Genomic DNA, 14,943 nt, shown 5'->3' with positions numbered 1-14,943 from the left:
GATTTTTGTTATTCCCTTGATACAGACATTTAGCTTAGTTACATTTCGGTTTTGTTTTTTTAATAACTTCAATATTTTGCTCCACAGACAAGGAAGCTAATGGTGAGGATGATATTGCTCATAAGGGTCACTTCTATGGCGTATACTTGCTGTGCAGCCAAAGCTTGGATTCTCGCTACCACGGTAAATGCTATGTGGGCTTCACGGTTAATCCCAAGCGTAGGATTAAGCAACACAATCGTGGTCGAGATTTTGGTGGCGCCAAAAAGACAAGCTCCAAGGGTCCTTGGCAAATGGTCATGATTGTCCATGGCTTTCCCAATAATATATCTGCTCTGCAATTCGAGTGGGCATGGCAGCAGCCTACGCTATCAACTCGATTAAAGTGTTTTCCAGAATTGAAGCGTAAGAAGCCTAAGGAGAGTCACTTCGATTATAATTTTCGCATATTGAATCGCATGCTGGGCGTTGGTCCCTGGCATCGTCTGGCGTTAACCATACGCTGGCTCGAAACAGACTTTGAAAGAAAATTCGAAGAGTGGCCTTTGCCACACCAAATGGAAATTGTTAGCGGAAAAGTCTCCATCACAGCATCGCAACGAAAAAGAAATGATATCCTAAATCCGGAAGGCAGTACAAGTGTTAATTGGAACTCTGAGTGTCATGCACAAATCCTTCATGTAGTTTAACTTGTCACATTCTCTGTCTCGCCAACTATTTATTGGGTAATCAACCAGGCCATTATATACCCATTGATGGTGAATGTCCGATATGTGAAACGCACCTTAATTGGTCAGCTCTTTTGCAAAGAAAGCGCCTGCTACAGGGCGGAAATGCAGAAGAGGATGATTCGGAGATCAATGATTGCCATGATGAGCTCAGCGATGTTCCCGATGTTGACAGTGATGTGGAAATATGCGATCAAAGTGAATAACGATATAATCTTTAAACAGTGCATCGAAATATTCCATTAAAAAGTATTTTAATAAAGCAAGAAAAAGTTGAGAAAGTGTTCCAAAAACTACAATCGTATTTGTAGAATGTTAATTATTAATACTGGACTAATTGGTAACTTACTTTAGGTTTAGGTCATACATCTAATCCAGTGACTTGCGTCTTAATATTTTTTAATGCGTTCTTGTACAATGTCAAAAGTTGGTGCATTTCCCGTTTTTCTCTTAGATAGTACTCTAGGGACATTTGTACGTATTGTTCACCTTTGAAATTGAACGTGGAGACTTCATTAACATCAACTAGCGCCGAATCTTCGACAGTTTGTGCATTTTGAGCTGGGGGATTAGATGTCCTGTCCACTGTAGCGGGGGAAGGTAGCAATGGAGCCTGAATTACAGCCGCTGTCTCTGATTGCGAGTTAGTCCGCAGTCGTTTCCGCGAAGGTGACACTAGGCTCACCTTAACTGTAACAACAGGTTATTATATATGGAATTTCTCCAAGAAAAGTTTCCACGGCCACTTACTTTCATTATCGTACAGAGACTCCGGTTCAATTAATTCATATTCTGCAGATTCAAAATTTACATTTGTTGTAGTTGATTCTACGGTGTTAATATTGATCTCATCTTCATCGCTGCCAGCCATATTGATATAATAACTCTCTTGTGATGGGGATTTCGTGGTTTCTACTTCAATGTCTTTCAAAGGTTCCTCCTCATAATTTCTAGTTTTCTGTACGGAATGTGTTGATTTATAGGCATAAGGCACAGCTTGGCCAACTAGTTTGGAGCGAGTATTGGATTTAGCTATATATTTAGGATCAAAATGGTTTGAACACATGAACAATTGGTCGCTGCTTTTTGGATGCACCGCAGCAAGGTCCCGCCAAAGCTTGGCCCGGTCCGGTTGTTTTGGAAATGCAAATAGAGTGACATTTCGCCTGGTCTTGTCATGGAGATTGTAATAATTATCGCAATCTTTGTAGGCACACATACGCGTAACCATTGTTTTTGTTTATACTTATTTCACAGGTGTTTACAAACGACGCTTTACATTTAGCAGAGTTGCCATGTTGTAAATGGTTAACACACTTTCGCACACTGAAAGCATTTAGGGTTAAATGGCAACGCCGTCACCTAACGGTAAAAATGCAAAAATCAAAATTTTCAAGTGGCTACATGTTTTCATTTTCATTTTTGTCATAATATTTTTGCCATCGAAATATGTTTCTCCGTGAAAAAGGCTGCGAGTTGGATGCTAGCATAGCTCGACCCGAATCCGATTTGGAGAGCAGCAATATAGCAGGCATTGATCTCAGTTCTAAGCCTTCAAGATCACCTGCAGGAGTTTCTTCCATTTGTAAAAGTTTTGTGATTACGTACCACGATTATTGTTCCCACACATCCATTCATGGAGTTCAGTATTTGGGAGAGCATCCACGACCCATCAGAGAGAAGGTATTTTGGCTTTGTGTCTTTGTGGCCTCCATATACTGTTGCTCCACTCTAATAAACAACGCCTACACAAAATGGACGGAGACAGTAAGCCCGACCAAATCTTATTTTTTGAAGCCTTAAATAAAAATTAGAATTTTTGTTCTGCAGCCTGTAATTGTAAGTTTTGCGGAGAAATCAACACCTGTGTGGAATATACCATTTCCAGCAGTTACCATTTGCTCAGAAACTAAAAGAATTCTAAAACCGAAGGGTAAATAACACGTCACCAATATTTAAAATTACGAACTATTCTTAATTAAGGAATTTTTCTTTAGGTAATGGAACCTCCTATCGCTCGCTGTATAACCAATTCAATGAATACATGCAACAGTCTCGTATTTTTAAACCTGAAAACATTACACCTGGTGAGTTGGAGGAATTCCGCACTCTTTTACATGTGTGCAACTCTCAGATTGTTGATCAGGACATGCCATTGATAGCTGGCGATGATTTAGATTATTTAAATGTACTGGAACGCATGTTACCACCATTTGAACGATATTTCTTCTATTGCCGATGGCTAAGTCGTTTTAACGAGTGCGATAAGTTTTTCACCAAAACTTTGACTGAAGAGGGCATCTGTTATACGTTTAATGGTCTTAGACCCACTGATATATACAGAGAAGATACCTACCAATATCACATTGAGAAAAATATGGAAAAGGATGCATGGAATTCGACCAGGGCCAAACATTTGCCCTGGTCACTAGAAACGGGCTATCCACCTACCAGTGATGTGGACACGTATCCAGCGCGAGTTCTCAGTGCTGGCGCCCGATCGGGTATATTTATGGCTCTTCAAAGCTTTAAGCAGGAGGTAGACTATGCTTGTCGTGGACCAGTTCAAGGCTTTAAGGTGATACTGCATGCTCCCGATGATGTGCCTCAGGTGTCGAAGCAATTTGTACGCATACCGATGGGCAAGGAAGTTCTAATTGCTGTTAAACCCAGTATGATAACCACTTCTTCGGGCATTGCGGAATACGATCCTCTGCGTCGTCAATGTTTTCTCAGTCATGAGCGTTCTTTGCGTTTTTTTAAGGTTTACACTGAATCTAATTGCCAGTTGGAATGTTTGGTCAACTTTACACTGACCAGATGCGGCTGTGTAAAATTCTCAATGCCCCGGGATTTGAATATGCCTGTTTGTGGCGAAGATAAGATCTATTGCTACGATAGAGCTGAACGAGAGCTTTTGGTACGTGAATTTCAGCGTGTGCGTGCTCTCAATATGGCATCTGATGGAGATATGTTAAGAGGTGTAGAAACTGCATGCAACTGTATGCCTGCCTGTACATCACTTGCCTACAACACCGAAATATCGCAAGCCAATTTCGATTTGGATGAAATGCTAGCGGCCGAAGGAGATACAGAATTTATGCAAGAGTATCCGGGATCACAAATGTCTCGTCTTTCAATTTACTTTAAACAGAGTCAATTTATTACTTCAAAGCGATCGGAGCTTTATGGTATCACGGATTTCTTGGCCAATTGTGGTGGCATTTTCGGCTTGTTCATGGGTTTCTCTATTTTAAGCATGGTTGAAGTGTGGTATCACTTTACCTTACGTTTCTGGAGCAACTGGAAACATTTGGCTAGAGAGAGAACTTAGAAAAAAGCATATTTTGTTACTGTACCCAGCAAATGAGATAAATTGCTCGGAGAAAACAGAAAAACAGAAATTTGTTATCAATTTTTTATGTTAATTTATTTATTTATTAGAAGTCAAGTGTTATTAAGCTCACATCAATTTCAATTTTTTATTGTAATTTGAATAAAGTAAAACTGTAATCGAAATTCTTTGCAGTTTTTTATTCAAGCGCCGTACATAGCAAATACTGGTCTACCCAGTGAATAACGTGGCAACCCCCGGCGTAGGTTCCGCGCCAAAACAATCGACAAGCGCGCCACCGAGTAGACAAACGAAAATAAAAAAATAAAACAGAATTTGGAATTAACGAGGCATTACTCAATCAACCAGAAAGTAAAGTACAACATCAAGCTTCTGTGAAACTCGAAAGCGCTAGCAAAGGACATCGTGGAAAAAAAATAATTTGATATAGGCCAAAATTTGCAACCAACTGGCAACCCGGCGTTGCCCAGCGTTTTCTATTGTTCTGCTCTTTTTTAAGGCGGCCTTCGTCGCGTGAAGATTGTGTGGACAAAGTGCTTCCTTGTGTGTGTGCAGATTTGCAATTAATTTTAATTTAATTACAAATTAAAAGGCGAAACAAAATGGCTGCAGATCAGGCACAATTTCAACAGTTGTTGGTTTCTCTCCTTTCCACGGACAATGATGTTCGCCAACAGGCCGAGGTAAGCGGGGAATATACGAATGCGGGGGATCAAGAAGACGTCGAAAAATGTTCATTTTTAATGCGCAATATGCATATTTTTGTATTTTGTTTAGTATATTTGCATGCTATTTTCATTTCTCAGCTATACATAATAGACAAAAATCAAAAATTATCATTGCAATGAAATTTTGAATACTGAATCATCAGCAGCAACCGCACATAGGAAAAAACGTGTTTTTGCTCTCCTCTTTGGCCACAGTATTCGCATGTTGCGGGCGTGTGTTTGTGTGTGTGTATGTTTGCGTATGCTTTTAAGTGTGTGTTGTGTGAGCGAAAAGCGCTTAAAACAAATTCAAATTTTTTATTATTTTATTTTCTCTTGAACGGAAACATAAGACAGGTGCGTTAAAAATCAGGAATGACGCATTGTCTGGGGAAATGCAATATGCTATTAATTCGCATGTTTGATAAGACTTGAACACCTCCCATAGTCCCCTCCATTTGGGGAACACATGGCAACGGTAACGGCAAATGTCGATTGACCTTGGCTCCACCCGCCCACATGGAAACAACAGACAAATAAATAGGCATATAAATAGAGAGAAAGAGGGAGGGAGAGATTCGAAGAACTTTCTTTCATATTTGATTTTGATTTGTTCCTACATTCGTACATATGTACATATGTATACATATTTCAATTTGTTTTGTAGGAAGCCTTCAACAATCTGCCACGTCAAGTGAAGGTAACACATCTCCTGGGCAACATACACAATGGCCAGCAATCGGAGGAGGCACGCCAAATGGCTGCAGTATTGCTACGTCGCCTCTTCACCACCGATTTCCTGGAGTTCTACAAAGAGGTAAGGAATGAAAGGTGTTTGATTTTGAGCTTCATTTTCGTTGAAGTGCAAAATACAAAAATACAACTGCAATATCGATTGCCATCATTTCAAAGAAATTTTTGAAAATGGTGAGCCATGCTTTGCCTAGAAAAGGAAGCACATGCCAACCCGTTTTTGTGGCAGAGTAGCTTACAATAAGAATTATGGAAAATAATGTCTAATGCTCGTAATAAAATATACATCTTGACATTTCGGTTATTTTCTGATCACTTTACAGATTCCAACTGAATCACAGAATCAGTTGCTGCAGCAGATCCTATTGGCCGTCCAGTTGGATGTTACTCCTCAATTGCGTCGCAAGATCTGTGAGGTTATAGCAGAGGCAGCACGTAATCTGATTGATGAGGATGGCACGAATCAATGGCCTGATGTTTTGCAATTTCTTTTCCAATGCGCCAATTCACCCACACCGCAACTACAGGAATCAGCCCTGAGAATTTTTTCTAGTGTACCATCAATTTTTGGTAATCAGGAGGCACAGTATATGGATCTAATTAAGCAGATGCTGGCCAAGAGCATGGATCCGTCATCCGATGCAGAAGTACGCGTTCAGGCAGTTAGGGCAGTGGGTGCCTTCATCTTGCACCATGATAAAGAAAAGGAGTCGGCACTTTTTAAACACTTTAATGATATGTTGCCACGAATGATCGTCATTACGGGCGAGACAATCGAGGCCCAGGATGATCAGACTCTGCTTAAACTACTGATTGATATGACCGAGAATTGTCCGAAGTTTTTGCGTCCACAATTGGAATTGATCTTTGAGATTTGCATGAAGGTGTTTTCATCGCAAGATTTTGAAGATAGTTGGCGACATTTGGTATTGGAAGTGATGGTCTCGCTGGCCGAGAATGCCCCGGCTATGGTACGCAAACGGGCTGAGAAATATGTTTTGGCTCTGATTCCTTTGGTGCTGCAAATGATGACCGATTTGGATGAAGATGAGGACTGGTCCACTGCTGACGTCGTCGATGATGACCATACTGATAATAATGTTATTGCCGAATCTTCATTGGATCGGTTGGCTTGCGGTTTGGGCGGCAAAACGGTTTTGCCACATGTAATGAATGCTTTGCCTGCGATGTTGGGTCATGCCGACTGGAAGCATCGGTTTGCTGCTCTAATGGCCATCTCAGCTATCGGTGAGGGTTGCCACAAGCAAATGGAAGCCATGCTGGATCAGGTCATGAGTGGAGTCTTAGTCTATCTGCGTGATCCCCATCCGCGAGTACGTTATGCTGCCTGCAATGCCATCGGACAAATGTCCACCGATTTTGCTCCAACATTCGAGAAGAAATTCCACGATCAGGTCATTCCTGGTCTACTTGGTCTCCTTGATGATGTTAACAATCCGAGAGTGCAGGCCCATGCTGGAGCCGCTTTGGTCAATTTCAGCGAGGATTGTCCTAAGAATATATTGACTCGTTATTTGGATGCAATTATGACAAAACTGGAAAACATTTTAAATTCTAAATTCAAGGAGTTGGTCGAGAAGGGCAATAAGCTCGTGCTGGAGCAGGTGGTGACCACTATTGCCTCCGTGGCTGATACTTGTGAGGCGGAATTTGTGGCCTACTATGATCGTCTGATGCCTTGCTTGAAATTCATAATACAGAATGCCAATTCCGAGGAATTCCGGATGTTGCGCGGCAAAACCATCGAGTGTGTGAGTCTTATTGGCCTAGCCGTTGGTCAGGAGAAGTTCATTGGCGATGCCGGTGAAATTATGGACATGCTTCTTAAGACCCATACCGAAGGAGACTTGCCCGATGATGATCCTCAGACCTCCTATCTAATTACCGCCTGGGCACGAATGTGCAAGATTTTGGGCAAACAATTCGAACAATATTTGCCCTTGGTCATGGGTCCAGTGATGCGAACGGCCAGTATGAAGCCTGAGGTCGCCATGCTTGACAACGAGGAAGTCGAAGATATTGAAGGTGATGTTGATTGGTCCTTTATTAACCTCGGTGAACAGCAAAACTTTGCCATTCGTACCGCCGGCATGGATGACAAGGCGTCTGCCTGTGAAATGTTAGTCTGCTATGCCCGCGAGCTAAAGGAGGGCTTCGCTGAATACTCCGAGGAGGTTGTCCGTCAAATGGTGCCCATGCTTAAGTTTTATTTCCATGATGGTGTGCGTACAGCAGCGGCCGAATCACTTCCCTATCTTTTGGATTGCGCAAAGTTTAAGGGCCCACAATATCTTGAGGGCATGTGGCTCTACATTTGCCCAGAGCTGTTGAAAGTCATCAATACCGAACCAGAGGCAGAGGTTCAATCCGAACTGTTGAACTCATTGGCCAAATGCATTGAGACTTTGGGTCCCAACTGCTTAAACGAGGATTCGATGAAGCAGGTCCTTGAAATTATCAACAAGTATCTTCTGGATCACTTCGAAAAAGCTGATAAGCGTTATGCTGCACGACAGGAAGAGGATTATGATGATGGCGTCGAGGAGGAATTGGCCGAGCAAGATGACACCGATGTTTACATATTGTCGAAAATTGTAGACATTACCCATGCTCTCTTTATGACCAATAAGGCACAATTTCTGCCAGCCTTCGAACAGATCGCGCCGCATTTTGTTAAACTCTTGGATCCGTCGCGATCGACTGCCGATCGCCAGTGGGGTGTCTGTGCCTTTGATGATCTGATTGGTAAGTTATAGAAAATGCGCGCAATATTGGGACTTTATTCTAAATTGAATTCATTTTTCCTTTCATGAAGAATTTTGCGGTCCCGCCTGCGCCCCCTATCAGCAGTACTTCCTACCAGCTCTATTGCAATACGTTCTGGATAAATCACCGGAAGTCCGCCAGGCAGGGGCCTATGGCTGTGGCGTTTTGGGACAATTTGGTGGCGAGCAATTCGCCGTCGCTTGTGCTACGATCATTCCACTCCTCGTTCAAGTCATCAACGATCCCAAGAGTCGCGAAGTGGAGAATATCAATGCTACAGAAAATGCCATATCGGCGTTTAGCAAAATTCTTAAATACAACAAATCCGCCCTAACCAATGTAGATGAGTTAATTGCAGTGTGGTTCTCGTGGCTTCCAATTTCCGAGGATCCAGAGGAGGCAGCTCACATCTATGGTTATTTGTGCGATCTGATTGAGGCCAATCATCCAGTGATACTGGGAGCAAATAACTGTAATCTGCCGCGCATTGTATCAATCATCGCCGAAGCATTCTGCACAAATGTTTTGGAGGCAAAGAGTCCGACAGGCACACGGATGCTGACAATTGTGAAGCAAATCGAATCGAATCCCGATGTGATGCAGGCTTGTGCCAGCACACTTAGCCCCGAACAGCAGCAGGCCATACAGGATGCCTATCGGGAGGTGGCAAATGCACCAGCTAACTAAAATATCGAGTCATCAGACGGCCACTAAGTAGAAGGCGATTGCAAAAAGCATGCGAAAGAAGAATTGAGGCAGGAGACCCTCAAATTATTATTATGGTCTTATATATTACATATATATTTATATATGTATAATTCTATACAAGCATATATATTTATAATCCATGGAGTTATTCGACTACGTAATTGTATATATTATTGTGATTTCAATCAAAGTCTTCTCTTCCGAAGAAAAAGAAAGTCTGCGTCAGGTTAGAATTTGACATGCTGCATGAAGAAATTCATCTTCATCATCACGAATTAACAAATTCCAATAGATTATCTTCGTTTTAAAATGTTTTCATACGTTATATACATACATACCTACATATATAATATATGTATATAGATTTGGCTAATAACCACGGCCACAAAACTCTCCCTTTTTCCTTACACAAAAAAGGATATGTGAATTGTCGTCCGAAACGAACGAAATGTAAATTATATGCATTCAAAACAAGAATAACAACTATGTATTTAAAAAAAAAAAGAACACGAAATAAATTCAAATTAACAGAAATACGTTTTGAGTCTTAATTGGAAAGATTAAAATTTTGCTGCTAAATACTACATTTAAAAATTGGTATCTTATGGCGCAAAATAAAATTGAGCTGTTACCAACACTGGTGCCAATAATTTTGTTTTTCAACACAGGAATCTCAAACAGCTAAAGGTAAATATCTGCGATGAAACCATGTCGGATCCAAAGTACATTGACAGTCCAAGTCTAATGCGTCAACGGTATAATAGAACCATCAAGACATAAACTCTCAATGATGTGGTAGACGGACAGTGTCAAGACAACGGCCAATAAATTGAGTTAGTTGAAAATTGTGAGTACAACAAGTGGAATTGGGAATGTTGGGCAAGTGAGAGGTTTGTGGGATGACCTTAAGCAACAACTAAGCCCAAAGCTACGTCACAGATATTTGGACCGAAATGAGCAGCTGCCCTCACAAGAAGATGACTCATAGAAAGTCCTATGATGTGACTATTCCTATTAATATAGATACATATGTATGTACATATGTATGTACGTATGCATGTAAATTTAGCCCGGAAGAGGGCAGATGATACTTTCTTATTCAGTTGCTTGTGTGGCCTCTGCAAAAATTCATCAACAATATGATCAAGTCGGTTGATATTAGTATGTTAATTTCATCATAAATTAAGAATTGGTTCTTTTTGCTTTTCAGCTGATCCATTTCATCATGTCCAACGAGACAGAGTTTCTTGAGGCGTATGAGGCCATAAAATCGTCCTACAAATTAGCCATTGAGCAGGTCGAATTAGCCATAAGCTTCGAAGAACAGGAGAAGACGTCTGGAGATATAGTTGCTGCCTATGAGAAGGCATTAAACATGATTGAGAACACATTCCGTATACCTGTTGGGCTGCCCGATGAGCTTCATAACGTACAAGATCAATGGTCTGATGCCTGTGCCTTGATCCAGAAATTGAAAAGTGCCAAGATAGAGATTAATTACCGCCTAAAAACACTCAAGACGCCTATTGATCATAGTGCCCAAGAGGCAAGGGAGGAAACAATGGATGGCCCCAAACCCAGTCGTCCTTCGTTAACAGAGAATCCCTCAACGTTCTATGACATAGCGAATAAAGGGGGCTCTCCCAAAACCTACAAGGAAATGGCAAATGGATTACGCGAGCTGTTGGCGAGTCGAGAATCTGAGGCTCAATTGGATGAACTATTCCAGGCTCAGATAAAACTCTATCGCATCGAATCGAACGGTGGCGTTACATCCCTTACTGGGAATTCTAAAATGTCCCTGGTCATGTGCACTGCTGGCGGTAAATGGAAATATCTCAGTGGCATATATTTTATTCAGTGTGCAATGGGTGAAGATGACTCGGAAATGATTTGGCTTTATCCACTGATCCCCAATATTACAAATTGCTATCAAACAGATTACGGGGCTTTTATTTTTCCCGATATTGAATCTCAAGATCCTGGCAATGCCTTTGGAATTTTTCTGGTAAAGCCCCAACGTCCGCTTAACACTACTGCTGGCGAAACAGAGGAAGAACAAATGCAGGATTTGCGACAGTTTTTTCTGGATTTGCTTGAAGCCGTTTTGGCTGGAACTGTGGAGCAATTGAAATCCCCAACCACACAACGTGCTGACGCAAGTTCCGCATCGACTTCGGAGCAGGTGTCCAAGCACATTGTCTGTGCGGCGGATTTTATTGCCCGCAATCTAGTAAAGGGAGCGGAGAAAACTGGTGGCCTTATGATGAAGTCTACACCGTACTTAATGTCGAAAATGTCAGCCGCACCAGCGGATGCTCCCACCCAAGTGCCCGCATCAGTGCAAACAACAGTGGAGGTCGCTCAAAAGGTTACTCATGCTGCGGCTGGTATGACTGGATGGATAGCTGGAAAAGTAGGCACTGCTTCGCTAGCCGTAGGCCGTGCCTTAGCTCCACATGTACAAACGCAAGGTTCGCGCTTGCTGCAGAAAGGATTTGGCTATGACAGCAATGAGGCCGATAGCAAAATGGAAGGAGCTATGACAATAGCAGCGGGTGCCGTGGAGGGCTTTACAACGGTTTTTGATGGCCTGGAGACATCGGCCAAGATTTTGGGCAATAGTCTGAGTGAAAACTCGGTTAAAATTATTGAGCACAAGTAAGAAATTTATATCCTAAATTGACAAAAACTGTAATTAAAATCATATAACTATTTTCAGATACGGATCTCCAGCAGGCAACCTAGCATGTGGAACCTTTGATACTGTTGGAAATGCTTTTATTATCAGTCAAAACGTCAACTACATTACACCCAAGGGAATCGCTAAGAAATTGGTTAAAAAGACTGGTGAAGCTGTTGTCGATGACTATAAACGTGATTTACGTAAAGCAGAATCTCATTACATAAATGCCGGTTCACTCTATCCGGATTTGAGAGCATTGAAGGATTAAAAATACTCATAGACAAATTTAAAACCAAAGATATTCCAAAAAAGACAAATTTTAAAATATATTTTCCTGCTTGTAATCTCAAAAACAAATTTATATTAAACAAAAGCTACCGTTTAAAAACGGTATATTAGCACTATTCATAAAGGATATTGAAGAACATAAAATTGTTTTGCTGAATTTACAGGGCCCATATAATTAAACTGAAAAATTATTTTTAAGTAAGAAAGTCTGGCAACGACATTCTTGCAATAATGATATTTTTAATTTTCCAACACTGAAACAGAATATAAACATTCAATAGTCACTGTGTTTAAATATCATTTGAAAGACATGAAATTTAGACAATTATGAGTGGTATAATAATGACTGAGGTGCCGCTAACGCATTTACCTGAGATTAAAGCCGAGCTGAAATATGATCAGTTCCGCAATGTGTTATTGAGACTGAAACCACTGGAGCATTTGGACATCTATCAGGAGGTCCAATCCGAAGAGAATTTGGACAAGCATAAGGTTTCTATACATACATACATACATACACTAAACATTTTCATGTTTTGTACATACATATGTTTAATGATTTATATTTTTTAGATTTGTGAAAGCTTTCGTAAGGTTCTCAAGAGTGACTTAAGTTTGGAAGAAATCACATCGCTGTATACAGTATCCTTTCTGATGTTGCTTTTATCTGAGTCCCAAGATGTATGCCAGTGTCATCGCAGCCTCGACTTTCTTAATGAGTGTTTTAATTATACTGACGCGCTGAAGCCCACCATGATTCACTATGCTACAGGAGATTTGCTGGAAAGCTGTAGAACTGTTTCTGGAGAGGAAGAGCAGTACTTTGTAAATATTTTGGAAGTTATACCACATGCAATGGTGTCTAGTGAGACGGGGAAAATGATATCTCTGGGATTGCTTAGGGCTTTTATTGCAGACCTGACCAACACCAAAATAATCCTGCACGTTTATAGAAATGTAAGTACACTGTAACATTTGTTTATAAAATATTAATTTCTTTGAAATCTGTTCGATTTAAGATTCTGGAAGTCTGGCAAATGATAAAGCCTATAACCGTAGATACTATCCTAGAAGTGTGGCCACTGCGCCGATCATACATTTTAATCAAAAGCTTTGCTCTGCTTATAACTGCAGCTACCTTTAACCTAAACAACTTGGGCCTGAGGCAGGCAGGATACCGTGGATTTGAGAAACCATCGAATATCACGGAGATAACCGACTGGTTTAAGAACTTAAAAGATAAATTGAACGAAAAGCACAAGAATACCAAAAGCAAAGTAGGACAAATGGTAAGTAAGCTACATATCTCTTGTTTTTGAGAAACTAAAATAATTATTTTCTATTTACAGTTGGTTCGATTTATAGACTCTAATATTTTAAGCTTGTTGACTGAAAACGGGGGTAACGAAGTGGCGTCCGAAGGTGGTACTGAAACGGCCGCCTAGCTTAATTCCTGTGGGTAACCCAATAATTGGAATCAATTACCAATGACTGCTCTTTTGGCATTTATTTAATTTAGAGATTGCATTTGTATGGAATTTATTATAAATATTAATTATGCAGTTGTATAAAATTAAAATCATTTAAATTTTTTGCCACCTTTCTTGACAGGCACATCCACTGCTGCCGCAGCATTCGAATAATACTTTGTGGAGATTCGATTAATAAAATACAGACCCAATAGAGAGAAAACGAAGCTAAAGAAGTAGTCAGAGAATTAATTAATCAGCATCATGGCTAATGACTTGAACGTACCTAGTTGTTGCACAAACTCTATGCACCAGTCCGGCCGCCGCCACAGTTAGAGTCAGACAGAAAACTATCTCTGGTACCAGTTTAGCCTGGAAATCGCGACCAAATATTACCATTTCTGCATTAGAGACACATGTCAGGCTCAAGATAAAGAGCCACGAAAACAAGTAGCCGCCCACCAGGACGTTGATTTGAGAGCCATTAAACCAGTCGGAACAGAATCGCAGAATGGCAAATATTAATAGGCTCAGTATGCCGGATATAATGGAGGACACTAGAGTGTTTTTGCTACTTAGTGAGGCAGCTAAAATTGGAATAAAACTTTGTAAAGTTAGGCAGATATTTATTTTTGTTTACTCCCGGCTTACACATTTTCACTTTAGGTCTCAGCTGAAAATGGAAAAACAGCAATCGGATATCGATATACAAAGATGATTATCGCAGGTGTGGCAACGCTTTGCCCAAGCAACAACATTACAACGCTTTGCGGTTTAACGAAATAGTAAATAATTTATAATAATTTGAATTAAACAATGGCTACCTTGCTTAAAGCTGCTATCAGTCCTCTGCGACTTAGTTTCTGGCAAACGCGAAACATTGCCACCACCTCCCCTACGTTAATTAAAGAAAGTAAGTTTGTAGTTGTAGTTGCAGCTGATTTCATAACCTTTTAACTCTACTAAAACTAAATATTTACCAGTACACGAGAAGTTGGAGAACAATGTGATGGTCTATGAAGGCGTCAATGTGGAATCAGACCGGTCCTCGAAAATGCTTAAAGCTGCCTGCGATACCACATTCTGTCCGGAATGCACTTTGGGACTGGATATTAAACACACGGACGTCCTGATACTTTCACAATACGTTCGATCTGATGGCTGCATGCTACCCAGACGCATCACTGGCCTCTGTCATCGTCAGCAAAAGAAAATGGGAACTCTGGTGACCATGGCACAAAAGGCAGGCCTTATGCCCAATCTGGGACCTTCTTGGAGCAAGAAGGATCCAAAGAAACGCTTCGGATGGCGAAAATTCAACAAATACTTCCTCGAGTCAACAATTAAATACTAAATTTAGTCATTACCTAGAGACAATAAAATGTGTTAATGTTTGCTAAATGGTATTGTTTACTTCCAAATACTGCAAGTAAAAAACACTGAATTTGCGAAATGCCATTTT

At 40.8% G+C, this 14,943-nt stretch overlaps 8 protein-coding genes across 13 annotated transcripts; 6 read left to right on the top strand and 2 right to left on the bottom strand.

Annotated features, from left to right (window-relative positions):
• Positions 1 to 65: 65 nt before the first annotated feature.
• On the top strand, positions 66 to 1,027 carry slx1 (Nuclease slx1; the record flags this gene model as incomplete). The annotated part of the gene is given in 2 exon segments (XM_068301241.1): positions 66 to 660; positions 663 to 1,027. Coding segments are annotated over 2 exon segments (867 nt in total), but the record flags the coding sequence as incomplete, so codon positions are not given.
• Positions 966 to 2,004, bottom strand: Dlip2 (Dorsal interacting protein 2). 2 transcript variants are annotated; one of them, XM_068301236.1, is made up of 3 exons: positions 1,479 to 2,004; positions 1,078 to 1,418; positions 966 to 1,021 (listed from the first exon to the last, which is right to left on the bottom strand). In XM_068301236.1, exons 1-2 carry the CDS (start codon positions 1,957 to 1,959, stop codon positions 1,090 to 1,092), a joined length of 810 nt encoding a protein of 269 aa, XP_068157337.1. In that variant the 5' UTR covers positions 1,960 to 2,004; the 3' UTR covers positions 966 to 1,021; positions 1,078 to 1,089. The 2 variants fall into 2 exon arrangements, with proteins under 2 accessions (XP_068157337.1, XP_068157336.1); XM_068301235.1 differs by having other exon boundaries at positions 966 to 1,418.
• A 94-nt stretch (positions 2,005 to 2,098) lies between these two features.
• rpk (ripped pocket) lies at positions 2,099 to 4,247 on the top strand. The gene is made up of 3 exons (XM_068301234.1): positions 2,099 to 2,495; positions 2,559 to 2,661; positions 2,726 to 4,247. Exons 1-3 carry the CDS (start codon positions 2,178 to 2,180, stop codon positions 4,060 to 4,062), a joined length of 1,758 nt encoding a protein of 585 aa, XP_068157335.1. The 5' UTR covers positions 2,099 to 2,177; the 3' UTR covers positions 4,063 to 4,247.
• Positions 4,248 to 4,345: 98 nt separating this feature from the next.
• Positions 4,346 to 9,572, top strand: Karybeta3 (karyopherin beta 3). The gene is made up of 4 exons (XM_068301233.1): positions 4,346 to 4,766; positions 5,458 to 5,607; positions 5,867 to 8,309; positions 8,380 to 9,572. Exons 1-4 carry the CDS (start codon positions 4,686 to 4,688, stop codon positions 9,015 to 9,017), a joined length of 3,312 nt encoding a protein of 1,103 aa, XP_068157334.1. The 5' UTR covers positions 4,346 to 4,685; the 3' UTR covers positions 9,018 to 9,572.
• A 143-nt stretch (positions 9,573 to 9,715) lies between these two features.
• On the top strand, positions 9,716 to 12,139 carry spartin. 4 transcript variants are annotated; one of them, XM_068300052.1, is made up of 3 exons: positions 9,716 to 9,725; positions 10,249 to 11,699; positions 11,761 to 12,139. In XM_068300052.1, the coding sequence occupies exons 2-3, from the start codon at positions 10,264 to 10,266 to the stop codon at positions 11,990 to 11,992; spliced, it is 1,668 nt and encodes a 555-aa protein (XP_068156153.1). In that variant the 5' UTR covers positions 9,716 to 9,725; positions 10,249 to 10,263; the 3' UTR covers positions 11,993 to 12,139. The 4 variants fall into 4 exon arrangements, with proteins under 4 accessions (XP_068156153.1, XP_068156151.1, XP_068156152.1 ...); XM_068300050.1 differs by lacking the exon at positions 9,716 to 9,725 and adding an exon at positions 9,738 to 9,885; XM_068300051.1 differs by lacking the exon at positions 9,716 to 9,725 and adding an exon at positions 9,772 to 9,871.
• Positions 12,140 to 12,260: 121 nt separating this feature from the next.
• LOC137584277 (uncharacterized) lies at positions 12,261 to 13,591 on the top strand. Of its 2 annotated transcripts, none has more exons than XR_011033473.1 (4): positions 12,261 to 12,504; positions 12,586 to 12,969; positions 13,147 to 13,301; positions 13,362 to 13,591. XR_011033473.1 is itself a non-coding variant. In XM_068299596.1 (4 exons), the coding sequence occupies exons 1-4, from the start codon at positions 12,340 to 12,342 to the stop codon at positions 13,455 to 13,457; spliced, it is 915 nt and encodes a 304-aa protein (XP_068155697.1). In that variant the 5' UTR covers positions 12,264 to 12,339; the 3' UTR covers positions 13,458 to 13,591. The 2 variants fall into 2 exon arrangements, 1 of the variants encoding a protein (XP_068155697.1); XM_068299596.1 differs by having other exon boundaries at positions 12,264 to 12,504; positions 13,032 to 13,301.
• On the bottom strand, positions 13,505 to 14,250 carry LOC137584282 (protein KRTCAP2 homolog). Its single transcript, XM_068299600.1, has 3 exons — positions 14,133 to 14,250; positions 13,768 to 14,068; positions 13,505 to 13,709 (listed from the first exon to the last, which is right to left on the bottom strand). Exons 1-3 carry the CDS (start codon positions 14,134 to 14,136, stop codon positions 13,592 to 13,594), a joined length of 423 nt encoding a protein of 140 aa, XP_068155701.1. The 5' UTR covers positions 14,137 to 14,250; the 3' UTR covers positions 13,505 to 13,591.
• Positions 14,210 to 14,882, top strand: mRpS18A (mitochondrial ribosomal protein S18A). The gene is made up of 2 exons (XM_068299599.1): positions 14,210 to 14,394; positions 14,465 to 14,882. Exons 1-2 carry the CDS (start codon positions 14,298 to 14,300, stop codon positions 14,833 to 14,835), a joined length of 468 nt encoding a protein of 155 aa, XP_068155700.1. The 5' UTR covers positions 14,210 to 14,297; the 3' UTR covers positions 14,836 to 14,882.
• Positions 14,883 to 14,943: the final 61 nt, after the last annotated feature.

The sequence above is a fragment of the Drosophila tropicalis genome, unplaced genomic scaffold (genome assembly GCF_018151085.1).
Source record: "Drosophila tropicalis isolate 14030-0801.00 unplaced genomic scaffold, ASM1815108v1 contig_878, whole genome shotgun sequence".
NCBI lineage: Eukaryota > Metazoa > Arthropoda > Insecta > Diptera > Drosophilidae > Drosophila > Drosophila tropicalis.
This window is presented reverse-complemented; position numbering and strand designations above follow the sequence as displayed.

Coding starts and splice junctions, on each gene's coding strand:
- LOC137584277 (XM_068299596.1), top strand. CDS start 12,340: ATGAGTGGTATAATAATGACTGAGGTGCCGCTAACGCATTTACCTGAG. Junction 12,505..12,585: donor AGAATTTGGACAAGCATAAG/GTTTCTATACAT, acceptor TATATTTTTTAG/ATTTGTGAAAGCTTTCGTAA. Junction 13,302..13,361: donor AAAGCAAAGTAGGACAAATG/GTAAGTAAGCTA, acceptor TTCTATTTACAG/TTGGTTCGATTTATAGACTC.
- Karybeta3 (XM_068301233.1), top strand. CDS start 4,686: ATGGCTGCAGATCAGGCACAATTTCAACAGTTGTTGGTTTCTCTCCTT. Junction 4,767..5,457: donor ATGTTCGCCAACAGGCCGAG/GTAAGCGGGGAA, acceptor TTTGTTTTGTAG/GAAGCCTTCAACAATCTGCC. Junction 5,608..5,866: donor TCCTGGAGTTCTACAAAGAG/GTAAGGAATGAA, acceptor ATCACTTTACAG/ATTCCAACTGAATCACAGAA.
- rpk (XM_068301234.1), top strand. CDS start 2,178: ATGTTTCTCCGTGAAAAAGGCTGCGAGTTGGATGCTAGCATAGCTCGA. Junction 2,496..2,558: donor ACACAAAATGGACGGAGACA/GTAAGCCCGACC, acceptor TTTGTTCTGCAG/CCTGTAATTGTAAGTTTTGC. Junction 2,662..2,725: donor AAGAATTCTAAAACCGAAGG/GTAAATAACACG, acceptor ATTTTTCTTTAG/GTAATGGAACCTCCTATCGC.
- mRpS18A (XM_068299599.1), top strand. CDS start 14,298: ATGGCTACCTTGCTTAAAGCTGCTATCAGTCCTCTGCGACTTAGTTTC. Junction 14,395..14,464: donor CCCTACGTTAATTAAAGAAA/GTAAGTTTGTAG, acceptor AATATTTACCAG/TACACGAGAAGTTGGAGAAC.
- spartin (XM_068300048.1), top strand. CDS start 10,123: ATGATACTTTCTTATTCAGTTGCTTGTGTGGCCTCTGCAAAAATTCAT. Junction 10,186..10,248: donor TTCATCAACAATATGATCAA/GTCGGTTGATAT, acceptor TTTGCTTTTCAG/CTGATCCATTTCATCATGTC. Junction 11,700..11,760: donor GTTAAAATTATTGAGCACAA/GTAAGAAATTTA, acceptor AACTATTTTCAG/ATACGGATCTCCAGCAGGCA.
- Dlip2 (XM_068301235.1), bottom strand. CDS start 1,959: ATGGTTACGCGTATGTGTGCCTACAAAGATTGCGATAATTATTACAAT. Junction 1,419..1,478: donor GTCTCTGTACGATAATGAAA/GTAAGTGGCCGT, acceptor CTGTTGTTACAG/TTAAGGTGAGCCTAGTGTCA.
- LOC137584282 (XM_068299600.1), bottom strand. Junction 13,710..13,767: donor AGAGTTTGTGCAACAACTAG/GTACGTTCAAGT, acceptor CTACTTCTTTAG/CTTCGTTTTCTCTCTATTGG.